At 44.3% G+C, this 19,326-nt stretch overlaps 1 protein-coding gene across 1 annotated transcript in view; it reads left to right on the top strand.

Moving 5' to 3' along the window:
• Cachd1 (cache domain containing 1) overlaps window positions 1–19,326 on the top strand; it is a 228,630-nt gene that overhangs the window by 194,641 nt on the left and 14,663 nt on the right. The window contains exons 13-21 of the mRNA XM_038333472.2: window positions 31–199; window positions 6,240–6,382; window positions 7,018–7,199; window positions 8,341–8,451; window positions 11,903–12,025; window positions 13,387–13,486; window positions 13,577–13,693; window positions 17,907–18,067; window positions 18,365–18,451. Coding sequence (XP_038189400.1) covers window positions 31–199; window positions 6,240–6,382; window positions 7,018–7,199; window positions 8,341–8,451; window positions 11,903–12,025; window positions 13,387–13,486; window positions 13,577–13,693; window positions 17,907–18,067; window positions 18,365–18,451 — 1,193 coding nt within the window. The remainder of the gene's footprint in view (window positions 1–30; window positions 200–6,239; window positions 6,383–7,017; window positions 7,200–8,340; window positions 8,452–11,902; window positions 12,026–13,386; window positions 13,487–13,576; window positions 13,694–17,906; window positions 18,068–18,364; window positions 18,452–19,326) is intronic.

Genomic DNA, 19,326 nt, shown 5'->3' with positions numbered 1-19,326 from the left:
CTGCTGATTTTTTTTTTGTCCCCTTTACAGGTACAGGACACTTCCTTCATTCTGTGTATTGTGGTGATACAACCAGAAATACCTGTCAAACAATTGAAAAACCTTAACACTGTGCCCAGCAGCAAGCTGCTATACCACCGACTAGATCTCCTGGGCCAACCAAGCGCTTGCCTCCACTTCAAGCAGCTGGCAACCCTAGGTAAAGCCCACGGGCTTTCTGCATAGTCTTAATCAAAGTGTTCATCAGAAGCATCTGTTTGATTCCTGATCTCTGTTCAGCCCCCGAATGCTTCATATTTGCTGTTCTAGAAAATGTGAAGCAGCCAGGTACAGTCATTCACACCCACAGTCCCGGTAGTCATTAGGCTGGGGCAGGCTGATCACTGTGGGTTGAAGGCCAGCATGAACTACATAGTGAGTTTCCAGACAGCCTGGGCTATTGAGTGAGAACCTGCCTCAAGAAAATAATAATAACAATAACAACAAAATATACTTTGTGAAGCAGTTGTTTTTCTTGCCTTGGTCGAGTTGCCTAGAAGAGGCTGAGGTGAGAATTTCTATGCCCATGACTTATACATAAGAGACCAGGGAAGAGGGGAAGACAGTCAGCGGGGAGAAAAGACAGAACAAAGTTGACTCCAGATGATGCTCCAGCCTCCACCATCTCAGGCTCAAAGTGTCCATGGACCAATGTCTTCCTGGACCACAGACAAAGGAAGAGTTCAGTTTTTGTCGTCCTCAGCCGCTCTCAGCCTGCAGCCAGTGCTAGGCATGTTTTGTTTGTCCAGAGGCCACAGAGATGTGTCCTACCAATAAAGGACAGCCACAGATGAGAGGATGTGCAGGTGTGGGGAGGGAGGGTGTTTAAACCAGTAAGAGGGATATAAAGGAATCTGCTGAAGGCACTGATGACATCTTCCACAGGACCCTGTCTCCCAAGGGTTTAGCCGTAGGCAGCATCTCCAAAGGATGTTAGTGGGGTTTACTATTGCAACGAACCAGGTGTTTTGTGTTCAGTGCTTTGGTTGGTCTGTGGTAGAGGAAGACATTTGGATTTACCAAAAGAAAAATAATTCCCTCAAACTAAGGTAGAGAAAGTAACACAGCTTAGATGCTTTGAAGTCAGTTTCTTCTGAAATTAATGTTGCAACTCCACTGTCTACCAGCTTATTTCTAATTTCTATATAGCTTTATAGATTAAGCGAGTTCCTTATAGACAACCTTGGTTGGATGTAGTGCAGGTTTTGTGTCCATCTTTGGCAATCTTTTTGTTTTATGCTGATTGTTTGTTTTACATAAGTAACACTGTATACTCCGGGGTGATCTCAAACTCACTTTCTTCATGCCTCAGCCTCCCAGGTGCTGGAATTATGGGTGTATGCCACCATGCTTAGTCAGTCTGTATTTTTTGATGGATTTATATAAACTATTGATCTTTAAAGTGATTGCGTCTATAGTTGGATTAGCGCTTCCTGTATTTGTTACTATTTCCTGCTAATTTCTTGTTCTTTGTTACTGTTGTGTCTTTATTTTCTGCTTTTAGAGTGTTCCTAGATTTTATTTCTGACACATTAAAAACATTTAAAAATTTTTTATATGTTAATGAGCGCCATTTAGAATTTCATGCATACCTGTACATCGTATAATGTCTGAACCGGATTAAACATAATTGTCTCCTTAGCCACCCATAAAAAACTCATGGAAATTGTCTTCAAAACCTTTCCTTCCATCTATTTTAAATGCACAGTGCACCACTCCACCATGTACGTAGCTCACCAGTGCCTCTTGCTCTATCTGACATTGTCAACCATTGCTTCCCAGCCTCCCCACACTCACGAGGCTATGATTACCGTTCTGCTTTCAGCTTCAGCTTCTCAGATGCCACCTGAGGGAGATCATGCCATAAATTTTTCCTTCTCTGCCTGGCTTATTTCATTTAACCTAATGACCTCCAATTCTATACAAGACTTCAGTAGTTTATGGGTGCAGACTATTACGTTATAGTTCTGTACCATGTTCTCTTAATTCTTAGTTGACATTTGGGTTGTCTATGTTTGGGACTGTTTTGAATCGTGCCATACTGAGCATGGGGTACCAAATGTCTCTTCTATGGCGTGACATCATTCCTTTGGATATGGGAGTAGAATTGCTAAACAGCATGGTAATCCTAGTTTTACTTTCTTAAGGAATCTCAATAGTGTTTTCCACACTGGCTTACTGTACTAACTTACATTTCCGCCACTGGTATACAAGGTTTCCCCTTTTTCCACACCTTCATCAAAAAGCGTTATATTTCGTCTTTGCCTAAGAGTCATTCTGGTGGGGGGGGGGGGGTCAAGTGATGCTGCATTGTGGTTTTGATCTGCATTTCCCTGATGATTAGAGCTAGTGAATGGTCCATATGTACCTGTTGGCCAAGCTGATATTTAAGTCATACCCACTTAGTTGGCCATGCTGATGTGTGCCAGATACACAGGAGGCCTTTATAGCCTATGTAGTCAGTACCCTACAGGATGCGCACGGTTTAGATCAACAGCTACCTTCTTTTTCCCTCTTGAAAACACTTAGGATTCAAAAAAGTGAATGATCACTGCAGTTAACAACCGAGCAGAGGGACACAGGCTGGAAGGAGACCAAGTCAGAGTCCCCATCTCTGGGTTCCAAATGTGAACACTGGAATTGAGTTCCTTCTTTACATTCTTTTCTCAAAAGTCCTTCCTGGATCTGAGATCAAAAGACCAGGCGAGGCTAAGTGATCTTTTCTGTGGCACATTTCAAAAATGTCAACAATTTAGAGAAAGCCTGTGATGTTAATCAGAAAAGGCTGGATCTTGCATTTGTTTATTTGCTTTGATTTGGGCTTTGGGGTTTATAGTCTCTGTTTTCTATGAAAGAGAGCATAAGTCTTCACATTTTCATGAAATGCTGTACTAAAGTGCAAGACTTCTAAGTTCTGGGCCAACAAGCAGTGCATGACTGCAGGCAAAGATGAAGCGCTGTCCTGAGACTGGGGGGCCGGGGGCGAGGTCAAGTTAGTTGGTGAGAAAGAAGCTCCCAGCCCACATATTAAATTTCATTTGCAAACTTCCCCATATCCACACTGTCCAGTGTTAGCTACTGGCTACTCTTGGCTGTTGGGCACTTGAAAGGGGGTTAGGACAGCATCACGATGTATGGGAAATGTCATGTGCATGCTAGATTTTTTTTATATTGGCTAGCTCCTGAGACTGTCATATTTTTAATAGCCTATAGGTGTACTATCAGAATTTCTTTTCCTTTTCTGGCTATCGGAAAAAAATTTAATTACATTTGCAGATGGCATTGTATTAATATTACAGTTGGACAGCATCACTCATGAGCGTACTCAGAGAGGGTGGCACTTGCTAACTCAAACCCAGTCTGAGTGGCTGATCGCAGATCGCATAGGCAGACCTTGGGCCCGTGCGCATTTTCTCAGGGAGCCCAGGGTGGAAACCTTGGCATCCCTGCTCCCATGGGTGGTGGGACCCTGGGGCAATGCGGAAGGTTCAGCAGGAACAGTCTTGTTCAGCTGCAGTGAAAGGAACACAAGACCCTTAAAACGCACTAAGAAAGGAACAGGAAACGAGAATTTTAAGTGGCTTCTCTCCGACTTCACGGTGAGGGTTCTGACGCAAGGCATGAAATATGTGTCAACTGTCTTCCAAAGAGGCATGGAGGTCTCAGGAGTAGACATTACACACTTGCCTCATACCCAGAGGCTCTGGCTTCTATCTCTAGAACTAAGAGGGAGGGAGTGGGATGGAAAGATACCATCTCTTGGTATGCAAAAAGAGGAAGAATATGATTTTTTAAAAGGACATTCCTAAGGCAGCTTTGTGTGTATGTATAAATGTATAAGCGTGCACGTCTACCTCCTAGACGCAAAGGTTTACTTCTCATATGGTGCTGGTTTCTCTCCTTTACCCACAAGCTGCCTTACTGCATCAACCTTTTCTGAAATGCCAGCCAGTCTCTATCTCTGTAAGAAAGGCCCACTCCCAGAACCATCGCTACTTATCTTACCCCGGCCCTCCTGAGACATTCTCAACTCTGAAATGTATTTGTCTTACTTACATCGTTTTCTTCTCAATTCCTTCTGCCTGCTCTCTCTGATGATAGATCCAAATCTCTCTAAGCATGGGTCACATAACCCGAGTTTCTCTGGTGCACACACACACAGGCACACTCTTTCAGGAATGGACCGCTGAGTCTATGAACACACATCAACAGAAAGTTGTGGGGTCAGCCTTCACAAGTCTCTACTTTGTATCTCTCTCTCTCTCCTTGATTACTTGAGATTAATGCAATCACAATCTCCCAGGCCAGCCTATGAAGATATTCTGAGAAATAAGTCACATCATGGGAAGCAACAGTTTCTGAGAATGTTTCTAACTGATAATTCTAGATGCAAACATCATCCTGGAGTTATGTCTTTGAGCAGACATTGGAAACTTACATGATGGTGAGGGATGGAAAATTAAAGACTCATAGAAAGCATCCTGCTTTCGGTGCAAGTATTTACCAAACTAGAGGATGAGGAGGCTATGCACTTAAACCGCTTTAAGTAGCTTCCTAGGGCTCAAGGGGAAGAAGTGAAATCCAATGTCCCCAACAGGTGGCGTTCCAAATAAATGAAATGACCTCCACTATCCCCCCCAAGACAAACCCGTTGTATCCTTGAGGTGGAAGTGAAGTCACCATGTGATAAGGCTGTCCTGGCTCCTTACTGGAAATTGCTTTTGCCTCCCTACAGTCTCTCCATGTGGTCTGCATGACAAAACCACGCAGCAGTCTGTGCTCTCTAGAAGAGACTCTCTTTCTCTAGGCAGAAAACTATTCCTACAGTTTAGTTTGCTTCTTGTTATTATGTGCCCTTTTTTTTTTGGTTTTTTGATGTTTTGTTTTTTTTTTTTAAGACAGGGTTTCTCTGTAGCTTTGGAGCCTGTCCTGGAACTAGCTCTTGTAGACCAGGCTGGCCTCAAACTCACAGAGATCCGCCTGCCTCTGCCTCCCGAGTGCTGGGGTTAAAAGCATGCGCCACCACCGCCCGGCTTATGTGCCCTTTCTGTCTGTTGACTCAGGACCTGGCACATACAGGGCAAAGAGTCTTTCTATATCCTCAGCTCAAAATTGGTTTGGTGTTGTTTTACCCACTACATGAAGGCTCACCAGGTTGCAAGAAACTGAGACATCATGTATAAGGGCTATCAAAAGAAGTTAAACACACACACACACACACACACACACACAGAGAGAGAGATTTTAATGAGATATGATGATGTCATCAAGCATCATCGTGTGCTTTATGTCACATGATAGTATCTTATGACACATTTTAAACTGTGGCGAGGCTTGGTGTGGTGGCCCATGCTTTTCAGGACTCAGGAAGCAAAGGCAGGTGAGCTCTGTGACTTTGAGGCTAGCCTGGTCTACAAAGAGAGTTCCAGGCCAGCCAGGGCTTCACCGTGAGACCCGTTTCAGAGGAAATAAAATAAAAACGGGGTAAGGATGAATGGCAGACGTTTTAAATAGAAAATCTTGTTTGACACTGTGATTCACCACAGGGATTTTGCCTCAAATAGGAAACGGGTTTTCACGTTAGAAATCGTCTTTCAGAAACGATAAGCTCTGTCTGTGGCACGTTTGCCTGACACCTGTGATGATAATTTTTTAATTTGGTTTTTGCCTTGATGTCAACACTTCATCTGCCTTCTGCCTGAAGAACAGCACTGGTGTGGATGCTAATGGGTATTGCGCGCGCCCGTGGAGCGCCCTTCAGCATCACGCTAGAGATACTGTTGTCAATAATAGTGTTATGTTCCCCCCACATGCAAATGCTTGCCCAACAGCCAGAAAATAGTGGATCCCAGAGTCTGTCCAGTCTGGCTCCATGTTTGCGCTCTGCCCTCTGTCCTAAGAAATCCACAGCATGCAGAGCTAAGAGTCTTCGGATTTCTGCTTCAGCATCTTTGCCTCTCCGGGCACATCCCCCTCCTGCTTCACTCGGAGGACCATAAGCTCCCTGAAAGGAGAGAATGTGTGTGGGGGGTGTTTTTCCTCCCTTTTTTCTTTGCTCTCTTTGTCAGGCTCTTTGTGTCCTTGTGGAAGACATTAAACCACCGTAGCAGACATGTTGGCAGAGCCTGGGTGATGCTTTTGTGTGGGCCCCAGATGAAGCCTCTGTGTTCTGAGACCTGCTTTGTCGGGGTCTCTTTCAGAAAGTCCAACCGTCATGCTGTCTGCCGGCAGCTTTTCCTCCCCCTACGAGCACCTCAGCCAGCCGGAGACCAAGCGCATGGTGGAGCATTACACGGCCTACCTCAGTGACAACACTCGCCTCATTGCTAACCCGGGACTCAAAGTAAGTATTGGCACAGGCCACAGCTCTGGGGCCCCTTTCCACAGACCCGGGGGACGGGGGAGGAGTTGCTGGCTAGGAATCTTTGAAGTATCAAACCCTGCTTGCATCTGGGCCTCTGCATCCAGGAGCCAAAAAGGCAGAGTGTGTGCCCCGGGGGGAGACTAGTCAGCTGCGACCCTTTTGATGGATTAAGGAGCCCAGTGAGCCACGTGAAGAATCTGCTTCAGGTCTCCTATGCAACTTGGGGGTTTCCAAGTAGGGGGTGTGATGAAGAGACCAGAGAAAACCTCACACTCCAATTTTCCCTTGGAAAAGAAGTGTTCTACTGTCTGTCGAGATAAATATGAGATTCAAGCCCCAAAAAGGCCGAGTGCGTCCAAATGCTTCACCAAAGGAATTTTGTTAAACTAAGGCAGGCTAGCTAGGTGAACGACCGAGTCCCCACACCTCCCCTGATTCTATTCTGTGAACTTTTGTTTTCAGCAAGTTTGCTTGCACCCATCTGCTGTTTAAAGGTTTTCATTGGGCTTGGCTTCTCTGCAAGGGAACCTTGGGGAGCCCTGGCAGCAGCCCACGCTCTTTTCATGGGAGTTTTTATTAAAGGGGGCCCTGCAATGTCTTCCTTTGTCTCTTAGTTCTCTGTCAGAAATGAAGTAATGGCGACCAGCCACGTCACAGATGAATGGATGACACAAATGGAAATGAGCAGCCTGAACACATACATTGTCCGCCGTTACATAGCAACACCCAATGGCGTCCTCAGAATCTATCCTGGCTCCCTCATGGACAAAGCATTTGATCCCACTAGGAGACAGTGGTGAGTTTGTAGGGGCCTTCAGGTTCCAGTTCCTCCTAGGCCTGGGGAGACATGGTAAGGACAACAGTAAAGCCATTTGGGGCAATTATTGGAGAAGACACTTTCAGGGGGTTAAAATTGATTTCATTATGTTTTCTTAAGAAGGGCTTATGCGTTATTTTTCTAACTGCAGTGCCTTTATCTCTCTATTGGAATTTTGAGAGTAGAATGATGTGCATTTATCCATTTTGGCTCCTAAGGACTTGCTTGATTCTATCTCATAACTGAAGGGTCATCTTGAATGAAATACATTGTTTCACTCCATATAATTATGGCATCATGTATGACCTATGGAAAATGTCTACATATAAATCAGGAATATTCTTTTATTTCTGAGCCTTATTTTCACACCAGTGCTAGTCAGGCACTATAGCAGGAGACAGCACAAGCCAAGAGCAGAATCTCTTATTCTGTGTTGAGTAGCAACGAACTCACTCAGGAGTCAGCTCTTTGAGCTCTCTCCCCACCTATAATAATCCTGGATGGTTTCTTTATGTTTGCTTATTTCTCTTCCTTCATTGGTCCTTTTCTATATTCCCCTCTGAACTGTCTGCACTACAGGTCTTAGTAAAAGCTCAGAGTCGAGCACACATTAGACCAGGGTATCTCAGTTTCTCAACTCTTGGTGTTGGTACTACAATCAGACAGAAAGGTGAGACTCTGGGCTAGGTCTGCAGCTCAGTGGCAGAGCACTTGCCTAGCATGGGTAAGTCATGAGTTCAAAACCCCAGCTCTGCAAAAAGAAGTAAGGATATAGGGAGATAGCTCTGCGGTTAAGAGCACTGTTGTTCTCACAGAAGACCTAGGTTCAGATCCCAGTCCCATCCGGTGGCTCACAAGCATCTGTAACTCCAGTTCCAGGGGGCTCAGCACCCTCTTCTGGCCTCTGCAGGCACCAAGCATGTACATGGTGCACACACATAATAAGCAGGAAAAACACACATAAAATCTTTTTTAAAAATTTAAGCAAGATTCACTTTGGGTTTTAACATAATTCCAGCACAGTTTATAAAAAGTATTTTAGAGCTACAAACTCACTGCTCCTTAAAACTTACAGTGGTTTATGCATAAAGTCACATGGTTTCTCTTGGGTCTCTGTTAGGTATCTCCATGCGGTAGCTAATCCAGGGCTGATTTCTTTGACCGGTCCTTACCTCGATGTTGGCGGAGCTGGCTATGTTGTGACAATCAGTCATACAATTCACTCATCCAGGTAACTATTTTAATTCATTTTTAGTCATGTAAAATCTTTTCGATTACATTTTTTACTAACCTAGCTAACGTGTGTTTATGGGCACGCATGCATGCACAGGACACATGTGGAAGACAGAGGACAATTTGTAAGAGAGGATTGATTCTCTAACCATGCAGGTCCCAGGGATGTGGTCGTCAGGTTTGGTGGCAATCGCTTTTGCCCACCGAGCCAGCCCACCAACCTTAGCAGTCATGTAAAAAGAAGAAGTACCAGCTGGAACGTGACAGCTTTCATCACTAGAATGGCTTCGTTTGCAAGCAAAGGAGCATTTTTTTTTTTTTTTAATGAGGAAAGATGTACCAGGGCATCTGGAGTCCTCTTTGCGTCTGACTCTTTAGAATTACATGAGTTGTTTGCTTTGGTTTTCTGTTTGGTAGTTTTGAAAACCGATGTTGCCGGAGAGCTGATTAATGTCAGTACCACGGGACATATATTAGGATGTGTTGTTTCTTACAATGTAAAGCCTCAGCTCCGTCTCTCCAAACATTAGCCAAAGTTTGGATGGGAAGGCGCACTGCTTTAATCCCTTCGTTATACAAACAGCTATTTTCTCAAAGCAGCCAAGAAAGACCGTATTTTTGACTGATACCTGGCATGAATACTGAATACAGATCTGCCAGAGGAAGCATATGCCTTGGCCCTGCTCAGTGTAGCCCATGGACCCCATTGTGTGACTGTTTTGCTTAGCTGAGTGCAGTTTAATTATTTAGAGCTGTGACTGTTTCCTTCATCCCAGCAGAGAGCCATGCCAACAGCCTCTACTGTTGCTCAGCAGAACACCAACACACAGACACACACACACACACACACACACACACACCTGCGTGATTTGCACTGCTAGACAGGCTTGGCGAAGGTGCCAGCTTTGGAACCTACCCCCCCCCATATATGTAAAAGTAGATTTGCTGTTTATGAGTTATGTGACTGTAAACAAATCCTTTCTTGCTTTTGTTTCCTCATTAGAGCCCATCTTAAATAATTATTTTAATGATTATGTTAAATAGTACGTAAAGCTCATAGGATAGTGCCCGGAACAAGGGCAAGGGGCAAGGTATTCGAGGTGGCGCCTGGGAAAATGCTTAGCACTGAACTTGACAGGGCGAAGTGATTCAGACAATAGCAGTTATTTTATTGTCGTGCTCTTTAGGCTTTGAACGTGTGGCATTCAAACTGGTCAGAAGAAAGAGCCCATGTGGATATTCCGCTTGTGTAAAACCATTTTACCCCCGGTTTCAGACGTGCTTTGGTGGAGAGCTGGGGAGGGCTTTCTAACTCAGTGCTCGCCGGTCACTCTGGGAGCTCTCTGTCTGCTTCTTCCATGAGCATTCCCAGTGGCCTGCCAATCTAGCTGGACATCCTTCCCATAGGATAACACTGCTGGAGAGAAAGGACCTAGTCACATGACTCAACAGTGATAGTCACATACGTGTATTACCATCGACTTGGTCCATTATGTTTAGAAATGCAGATTTGGCTGGATAGTTCTATAAAATTCTGTGAGTTGCTATGGTAACAGTGTGCCTAGTTGCAATTCAGATAAAATACAAAGCTAGGCTTCCATGGGCAAGATGCACACTATTGCTTCGGCGTGATTCATACCGAGCAGATAACTGCCACCCAGAGGAGGTTTAGAAGTAAAGTGAGCACATCCCAAGACACCTGAACAGTACTTTCCATGTTAGCAGACACATGGTACTGTAGAGAAGAGCCATCTCGGTGCTGCTCCATATATGGGGGAAAGGTCATAGTTAGGTCTTTTAACCATACCCGGGCTAACTTTTTTCATTTGTAAAATACAATCTACAAGTCTTTCTTAGCTTCTTCCACAGAAATTAAATAATTTAAAATTGTTTCTAGTCCTCCAGATCTGACTTATGACTAAGACAATATGCTTTTCGAATCGGGCAGTGAGTTTCTGTCCATATATATACACTAATGACTCCATGATGCTGGCCACAATGCCCCACTCTTGCAAGTTTTGGTGTTCCTAAACTGATAAAGCCTCCAAAGAATCCCACCAAAGGAGACTAGAGAGATGGCTCAGCAGTTAAGAGCACTGGCTGGTCTTGCAGAAGACCCAATTTGGTTGCTAGCACCAGCTCAAGGGGGTGCAATGTCCTTTTCTGACCTCAAGGACACCAGCCACACATACGGTGCACATATATACCGCATGTAGACACACATACACATGAAAACAAAGATCACCATGAGAAAGGGCTGGGATAGCCCCTCAGTTCATAGAAAACCTGCCTAACATGCAGTTGGCCCCGAGATTTAAAGCCCAGTGCTATGGAGAGGGACGGAAGAGACCGTCCTGAAATAGTTAAGAATGATGTCATTTTTTTTCTTCTGGTATTCTTTTGGTAATCAGGCAGGTATATGATACCAGTCCACTCTGCTTTTTGGGTGTTTACCATCTGTTGGTGAGGCAGTTTACCAAACATTATCAACATTCTCACATTTAATTACAATAGCAGGCTTACTTTTTTTTAAGGTATTACTATCATCTCCATTTTCATGAAAAACTAAAGCGTTAAAAAAGAGCCAAATAGCATCCAGGAACAACATAAATAAAACCAGCTATGCCAGGACTTGACCCCATATCTACCACAGAGTGAGCCGGTGGCACCAGACTTTACCCCCTAGCTGTACCGGCAGCGTGTCCTCCGTTGAGAGTAGTGGTATTATGGGATAGAGGGGTGTACCGGCCTGCAGCGCGGAGGACTCATTCTTAAATAGAAGCTGTGCTTTGAGTGAGTCCGTCATGGCGTTGTGGAAAGAAAGCTGTTCAGGGCTCCTGGTAAGTTTTATGTGGCCTTACTGTGATTGCTCAGTCTCTGTGAGACCTGCTTCAAAATAAAGGAAGTCATTCAGGTTCCTTTTCCAGAAGTTTGCTGAAAGAAACTGTAGGGTTTACGAGATGGTCCAGTGGGTAAAGGCACCTGCTGCCGAGCCTGACTGACAGACTTTGATCGCCGGGACTGCATGGTCTAAGGAGAGAACTGACTCTCACAAGTTGTCCTCTTCTGCACACACGCTGTGGCAGGCATGCCCCCACATACATCTACAAACACATACGTGCATACCCATGTATATTCAAATGTACACAATCTTGTTAAATTTTGTGTTAGGGAGCCAGACGTGCAACCTCTCACTCTTAGGCCTCTGAAGCCACTCTGAGCATGTGTGGGTGTTGGGAGGGCTGGACATATTCCACAGCAGTTCGTGTTTGGTGCCGGTCTTATTCAGAAAGTCATAACCAAAGGGCTAATGTTTTCTCTCGAGTCATCTTCATGTTACGGTTAGTCATTCGGCAGATACAGGCATGGGAAATGGGGAGGGCTTGCCTTTCTGACCCTAGACCATGTCTGCTCTGTCTCTTTCTCCCATCGGCCTCTTTCCCATGAAGTACACAGCTGTCTTCCGGGCACACTGTGGCCGTGATGGGCATTGACTTCACCTTGAGGTACTTCTACAAAGTTCTGCTGGACCTCTTACCAGTTTGTAACCAGGACGGTGGCAACAAAATAAGGTAAGCCCTATAGGGACACTGTTTCCTGTCTACTGCCAAAGTAAGAACAAATGGGCACCAGATGTTGACCACATACTTATAGTCAGTACCAAAACTTTAGTTCATGGCCTGGGTGTCCTATTAAAACAGGTTTTTATTGTTGTCTTCTCCCTTTTGTTTCCAAATCAGGGGGGAGGGCACACGCATTTGCATGTGTGTACGTGTATGCTGAGGTCAGAAGACAACTTTGGGTGTCCTCACCTTCTTCCTTCTTTGAGACAAAGACTTTGTCATTCATGACCGTAAACCCCAGGCTCCCTGAGCAGTGAGCCTTTAAGGATTCTCATTACAGATGTGCACTACTGCGTTAAGCTTTGCATGGGTGTGGGTGATAGCAAGGTGAACATTTTTCCCACCAAGGCTTCTCCCCAGCCCGGCCCTTCTTTCTATTTTCAAAGGTGCAAGCTGTTTATTATTTAGACAAGCAGACATAGTGCCTAGCAAGAGGAATAGCATCGTGTCCCAAAGTCTTGTTTCTCTAGAAGTCAGTGATTAGAAGCATCCCTCAACTTTGGTATTGGGAAGACCAGAGGGCACTTTTCTCTTGGGCGGCACTTTTGATGTTAACTTAGTCATTAAGCCAATCTCTGTGAAATTTCAGCTGCTTAGACTGCCCGTCTTACATTTTTCCCAGAAAGAGGCTCACAGAACCATGAGACTTTGCCTCCCGAATTTCAAAAGAAAATGTCTGATCAAAGCAAGGGCAGTTCCTTGATTCAGTGCAGACTGCTTTTAAAAATAGCTTCTCGGTTCAGTCTTGTGCTCCACGCTTCTTGTCACCGTTGAATTTCACAATGGCATTTAATGGGCATGTGCCAGGCCCCTGGCTACTGCTATGACCAATGCTTGGGGGAAGAACATAGTCTTGGTTAAAGTAGCTCTAGCCGTTTTTAGTGTTCCTGCAAGTATCTTTGTATATGCACCAAGCGTTGTGTTTTGTTTATGTTTGTGTCTGTGTATGCTCCTCTGCTTCCTTCCTCTTAAAATTAAAAGAGAGAGAGACAGAGAGCGCACGCAAAGGAGCAAACCACCTCCTTCTAATATCCTTCCAATGAATTTCACATCCCTCACACTTGGATTGGGTGGGCACATCCTCTATGAACTGTGTAGGTTACCACAGAGCAATGTGTGGCTCTGACCATAACCTGGAGGCCAGGTAGTCCATCACCTCAAGAAAAAGGTGTCTACTTGGCTAGCAAGATTCCTTCCTTTTTTGTCCCCCAGACGTCTAGATAAGTTTGTTTTAAGGCTAGTGTGGTCAAGTGTTCTTTGAAAGCATAGCAGCCACACATGAATGAAGGGCATCACTTGTTTTGGTACAGGTGCTTCATAATGGAGGACAGGGGTTATCTGGTGGCTCATCCAACGCTCGTTGACCCCAAAGGCCATGCGCCTCTGGAGCAGCAACACATCACCCACAAGGTATTCTTTGGCCAAAGCTGGTCGGCTCCACTCTGCGGCAGCCTGAAGCGTGTTAAGTGACACTTGTCTTCTGTCTTGTGGCCTTGTCAGGAGCCCCTGGTGGCAAACGATATCCTGAACCACCCAAACTTTGTGAAGAAGAACCTGTGCAACAGCTTCAGCGACCGGACAGTGCAGAGATCTTACAAATTCAATACCAGCCTGGTGGTAAGCCCATGTTCCTACTTCTTCACGAACGGTGAACGGAATAATGCCCGTGCCTGATTCATGGCCCTGGAGTCACGGGATCCCTGGAGTGGGGAAAGACCTTAGCACAGCTCCTACCGTGATAACTGTAGGACAGAAAGCTGGGATGGGACAGGGACTATCTGAAAGTCACAGGGTTGGTACTCTGCTTTGATTAATATACCAACTGTATTAGTTATGGTTTCCCAGAGCAGCGGTTCTCAACCTGTGGGTTGTGACCCCTTTGGGAGCCAAACGACCCTTTCACAAGAGTCGCCTATCAGATATGTACCTTACAATTTATAACAGTAGCAAAATTACAGTTATGAAGTAGTAACGAAAATAATTTTATGGTTGGGGGTCACTACAACATGAGGAATTGTTAAAGGGTCACAGCGTTAGGAAGGTTGAAGACCACTACTGTAGAGGAACAGAACTTATAGAATGAATATGAATATATATATATATAGAGAGAGAGAGAGGGGGGAGGAAGAAGAAGAAGAGGAGGAGGAGGAGGAGGAGGAGGAGGAAGGAGAGAGAGAGAGAGAGAGAGAGAGAGAGAGAGAGAGAGAGAGAGAGAGAGAGAGAGAGAGAGAGAGAGAGAGAGAGAGAGGGAGGATTTATTAGAATATCCAGCTAGTCCAACAATGACTTATCTACTAACAGAAGGTCCAAGAATCCAGTAGTTCTTTAATTCACAAAGCTGGATGTCTTGGCTGGTCTTCAGTATACGCTGGACCCCACAGAAGTAGGTTCTAATACAATCGAAGGCATAGACTTACTAGAAGAACAAGCAGAGCGAGCCAGCTTTCTTCTTCCATGTCCTTTATCAAGGTGTGGCCCAGATTCAACAGGAGTTTCTCACCTCAAAAGATCTGGATTAAATGTATATCTTCCTACCTCATAAATCCAGCTTGGAAGTGGGTCTTCCTACTTCAAATGTTTTAATTAAGAAAAAAAATCCCTCACAGGTGGGCCCAGTCATTTGGGTTCTAGTTAATTTAGTTAATTCCAGATGTAGTCAAGTTGACGACTAAAAATAGCCATCCCTTATCCCTTTGAAGTTTCTGCTTAGGGCTGTTCCCATACTCTGTACAACTGTCTGTGATTCCCTGTGCTCCTATCTCCTAGAGATGGCTTAGCTGCCAGCCTCAGTCAGTCCTTGGTCACCCACCATGACAGGTGGAGAGTTTGTGGATGTCATCCTGAAAGCATTTGTTTGTTTTGTAGCTGAGAGCATTCTACATAATTTGAATTACTGCAAAATTTATGTGACTAAATAACTATTCTTACACATTTTGGAATGATTCTAGGAAGGAACAAAATTGGGACATGGTGACAGAGCTAACATTTGAAAACTTATTCACAAGAAGCAAGTTTTTAATTTACCTTGGCAGTTATGTATGTTAGTCATTAAATGTGCAGTTGAAAACTAATTTGGGGGCTGGAGAGATATGGCACAGCGGTTGAGCACTGACTGCTCTTCCAGATGACCTGGGTTCAATACCCGGCATCTACATGGCAGCTTACAACTGTCTGTAACTGTCTGTTCAAGGGGATCTAGCACCCCTACATAGACAAGCAGGTGTTGGAGAAGGGAGGCCGCTTGTTGGTTCCTGGCCACGCAGCTAGCTTAGATTCGAAATAATCACACAGAAACCATGTTAATTAAAACACTGCTTGGACCATTAGCTCTAGCTTCTTATTGGCTAACTTTTACATATTAATTTAACCCATTTCTATTAATCTGTGTATTGCCATATGGTCGTGGTTTACCGGGTAATGTTCCCAGCATCTGTCTCAGGCAGAGGATCCGTGGCTTCTCTCTCACTCCACCCTTTCTCCCAGCATCTAGCCTAGCTTTCCTTGCCTACCTAAGTTCTGCCTTGCTATAGGTCCAAAGCAGTTTCTTTATTCATTAATGGTAATCACAGCACACAGAGGGGACTCCCACATCAGGCAGGGCACCAATAAACATACTATAACCATAAGTAAATATTTAACAAATAAAATAGTTATTTTAATGTGCTGGATTAAATTTAAAATCTTAAATATCATGAAGTTCATTGTGAAAACAGTTGCCCAATGGAAAGAGAGAAGCTTTTGAAATATGGTGTCCACAACATCACCTTGCTGACCCACTCAACCCCACTCCACCCCGCTCCACCCCTCTCCATTGTGAGCAACACTCTTGCAGGAGAGCTGGGAGAGTTATTATATGAAAGTCTGCCTCTTTTTATGTATCTGGTTCATTTCTTTAGTGGTTTCCAGAGTCCTCTGCAGGCAAAGCCACAAGGCTGGAGTAGAAACATTTCTGAAAAGCACATTCTAGCTGAATGGGAATTAGAATAATCTTATTAATTTAAATTTTAATTTAAAATTGCATCCTGCATTTGTATGGATATACAGACACATATAGCACATGTGTGGTAGATAGAGGAAAACTCTAGCTGGCATTTTCTTTGGATCGCCAACCAACTCCCAAATAAAGACACGAAGACATTATTAATTATAAATGCTCAGCTTTAGCTTAGGCTTGTCCCACTAGCTCTTTTTACTTAACCTATTTCTACTCATCAACATTTTGCCTTGGGGTGTTCTACCTTTTTTTCTGTATGCCCTACTTCCCTGCTTCCTCTGTAGCTAGCTGACTCCCCTGGTGTCTCCCTGACATCGCCTCTTCTTCCTTCTTCCTTGATCCTGAATTCCTCCTCCTACTTACTCTCTTTGCCCCAAAGTTCCACCTATACCCCTCCTCACCTCACTATTGGCAGTTCCGTTTTTTATTAAACCAATCCGGTGCCTTAGGCAGGCAAGGCAAAAACATCAACACATCTTTGCGTAGTTAAACAAATAACAAACAACTTGCAGGGGCCAGGTCTTCCCTTCCACCATGTCGGTCCCCCAGATGGAACTCAGGCTGTGAGTCTTAGTGGCAGGTATCTTCTCCCACTGAACTATCTCACCAGGTCAGGGAAACAGAAATTTTTTTTTTTTTTTTTTTTTTTTTTTTTTTTTTTTTTGTTTTTCGAGACAGGGTTTCTCTGCAGCTTTAGAGCCTGTCCTGGAACTAGCTCTTGTAGACCAGGCTGGTCTCGAACTCACAGAGATCCGCCTGCCTCTGCCTCCCGAGTGCTGGGATTAAAGGCATGCGCCACCACCGCCCGGCACAGAATTTCTTAATAGCTGAAATTTTCACCCTAAATGAAATTGGGACACTCTGATAATGGAGCTTTTTGCATAATAAGCCATGTCACTGCATGTCCAAGCTGTGCATGTCTTTCACACAAAACAAAACTTGTCCAGAATCTAAGAACCTACTCTGCCACAACCCTGGTCATTTAAGTTGACATATTAAGAGAGGAGTGGCATGGACATGAGTGTGATTTGGAATAATTTGCCCCGGGGAATTTGATAGAAATGCAGAGAGACAGTTATTGCGCGACCTCATGGTACAGCTTTTGAGTTTTTTATGGCACTTCTAGAAGCTACCCATCACATCTGCCCGTTATGGAATGAAGAGAGAGAGAATACTTAGTTCAGTTTCAATGTTGTAGAAGCAGGAAATCAACTGGTCTCTAAAGAACCTTTGGGTTTTTTTTTTAATGTATGTTATTTTAGGATGCAGAAAGGTATGTTAAAAGGAAAGAAGCATGTGGTTTGTAGCTAATTATGTTTGCCTTTGAAAGAAATTTTCCCAGAAGCTGACTTCCATAACATATACCAACTACTAAATGAAAATCGTATCTGACTGATAGACTTATCTGTAGGTTTGTCTTCTCACCAAACCGAGAAAAACAAATTTTTTTTAACAAGCAATGTTCTCTGGGTCACCTTTTAAACAGTGTCTGTAGGGGCTGGAAAGATGTCCCAGTGTCATGAGCTCACGATGCTCTTCCAGAAGTCCCAAGTTTGGTTCTCAGCAGCCATGTCAGGCAGCTCACAGCCACCTGTAACTCTAGCACCAGGGCCTCCAGCACCCTATTCTGTCTTCCACAAACACTTGCAAAGCACACAGACATGCACACATACACATATATAAAAACGAATCTTTAGAAAATACTAGAAGTCTTGAACAGTGGCTGTGTGCTGCCTTTTGTAATCACAATCCAAGCTATCCTGTCTTTTCTGCATGAGAGGGCCGAGTCTTCACACTGCTATCTGTGGGTCCTGACTCTCCACCTCTCTTCTGCAGGGGGACTTGACAAACCTTGTGCACGGCAGCCACTGTTCCAAGTACCGCTTGGCAAGGATCCCGGGAACCAACGCGTTTGTCGGCATTGTCAACGAGACCTGCGACTCCCTTGCCTTCTGCGCTTGCAGCATGGTGGACCGTCTGTGTCTCAACTGCCACCGGTGGGCTGGGTTCCATTCATGGACTCTTTAACATTTTAACCGATGCCAGGCACTGGCAGAAGAGGTGGGGAGGAGGGAAGTCCAGGTTTACAGAAGCCTTTAGTATCTGTTCCCACGACACCATCACAGGGCTACGGATTCAGGCCAAATGCAATTTAAATTTTTGGCCCCAGCTTCATTATCACTGTCAATTATAAGTGGCAACGGATTTTTTTTTTTTAAATCTCAATTCCCTGGTGTGTGTATGATATTCTGCTGACACCTACCTCTTAACTAGTGATTCTGTTTGCCTTTCAGAATGGAACAAAATGAATGTGAATGTCCTTGTGAGTGCCCCCTGGAGGTCAATGAGTGCACTGGCAACCTCACAAATGCAGAGAACAGGTAAAAAATATATATCCATGTGTGTGTGTGTGTGTGTTTATATATGTTCGTGTATACATGTGTACACATATGTATAATCTCCATACTATGGCGTTTTCAATAAGTTTGTTGTGAGTTAAGAGTGTACAAAAGTGCTTTGTTCTAATAAGGATCATAATCAGTAAGCCAAATTTCAAATAATGTCTGATTTGCTGTTTAAATATACATGTTGTGAAATACCAAAAGTGTATATGCTGTATTAAAACCATATGAGGACCGCTGAGATGGGTCAGTGGGTAAAGTTCACGCAAACATGAGGGCTTGAATACAGTTCCCCACACCCTATAAAATCCAGGCAGTGGTGTGTGCCTATAGCCCCAGCAATCCAGGGAACAGACATCGGCAGATCCCAAGGGCTTACTGGCTGAGCAGTCTGGCCAAATCATTGAGCTCTAGATTCAGTGAGAGACCCCGCCTCAAAAAATAAGAGAGTAATAGAGAAAGACTCCCTTTTTTTTTTTTTTTTACAGAATAAAAGTAAATAAGTCACAGGAGATTCATGCAAGTATTTTCTACATGTCTGCCACGTGTCAAGTACTTTATACATATTTAGTCAGGTTTTTTTGTTTTGTTTTTTTGTTGTTGTTGTTGTTGTTGTTGGGTTGTTTTTTTTTTTTTCCCCCCGAGACAGGGTTTCTCTGTAGCTTTTGGAGCCTTCCCTGGAACTAGCTCTTGTAGACCAGGCTGGCCTCGAACTCACAGAGATCCACCTACCTCTGCCTCCCAAGTTCTGGGCTTAAAGGCATGTGCCACTACTGCCAGGCTTGAGTCAGTTTTTTTAATTAACTGTGTAAGTATACAGATGCTTTTCATATGTGCGCATACCTATGCTCATG

This window comes from Arvicola amphibius, chromosome 6 (genome assembly GCF_903992535.2).
Source record: "Arvicola amphibius chromosome 6, mArvAmp1.2, whole genome shotgun sequence".
NCBI lineage: Eukaryota > Metazoa > Chordata > Mammalia > Rodentia > Cricetidae > Arvicola > Arvicola amphibius.
Note: the sequence above shows the minus strand (reverse complement) of the source record. Positions and strands in the feature narration are given on the sequence as shown.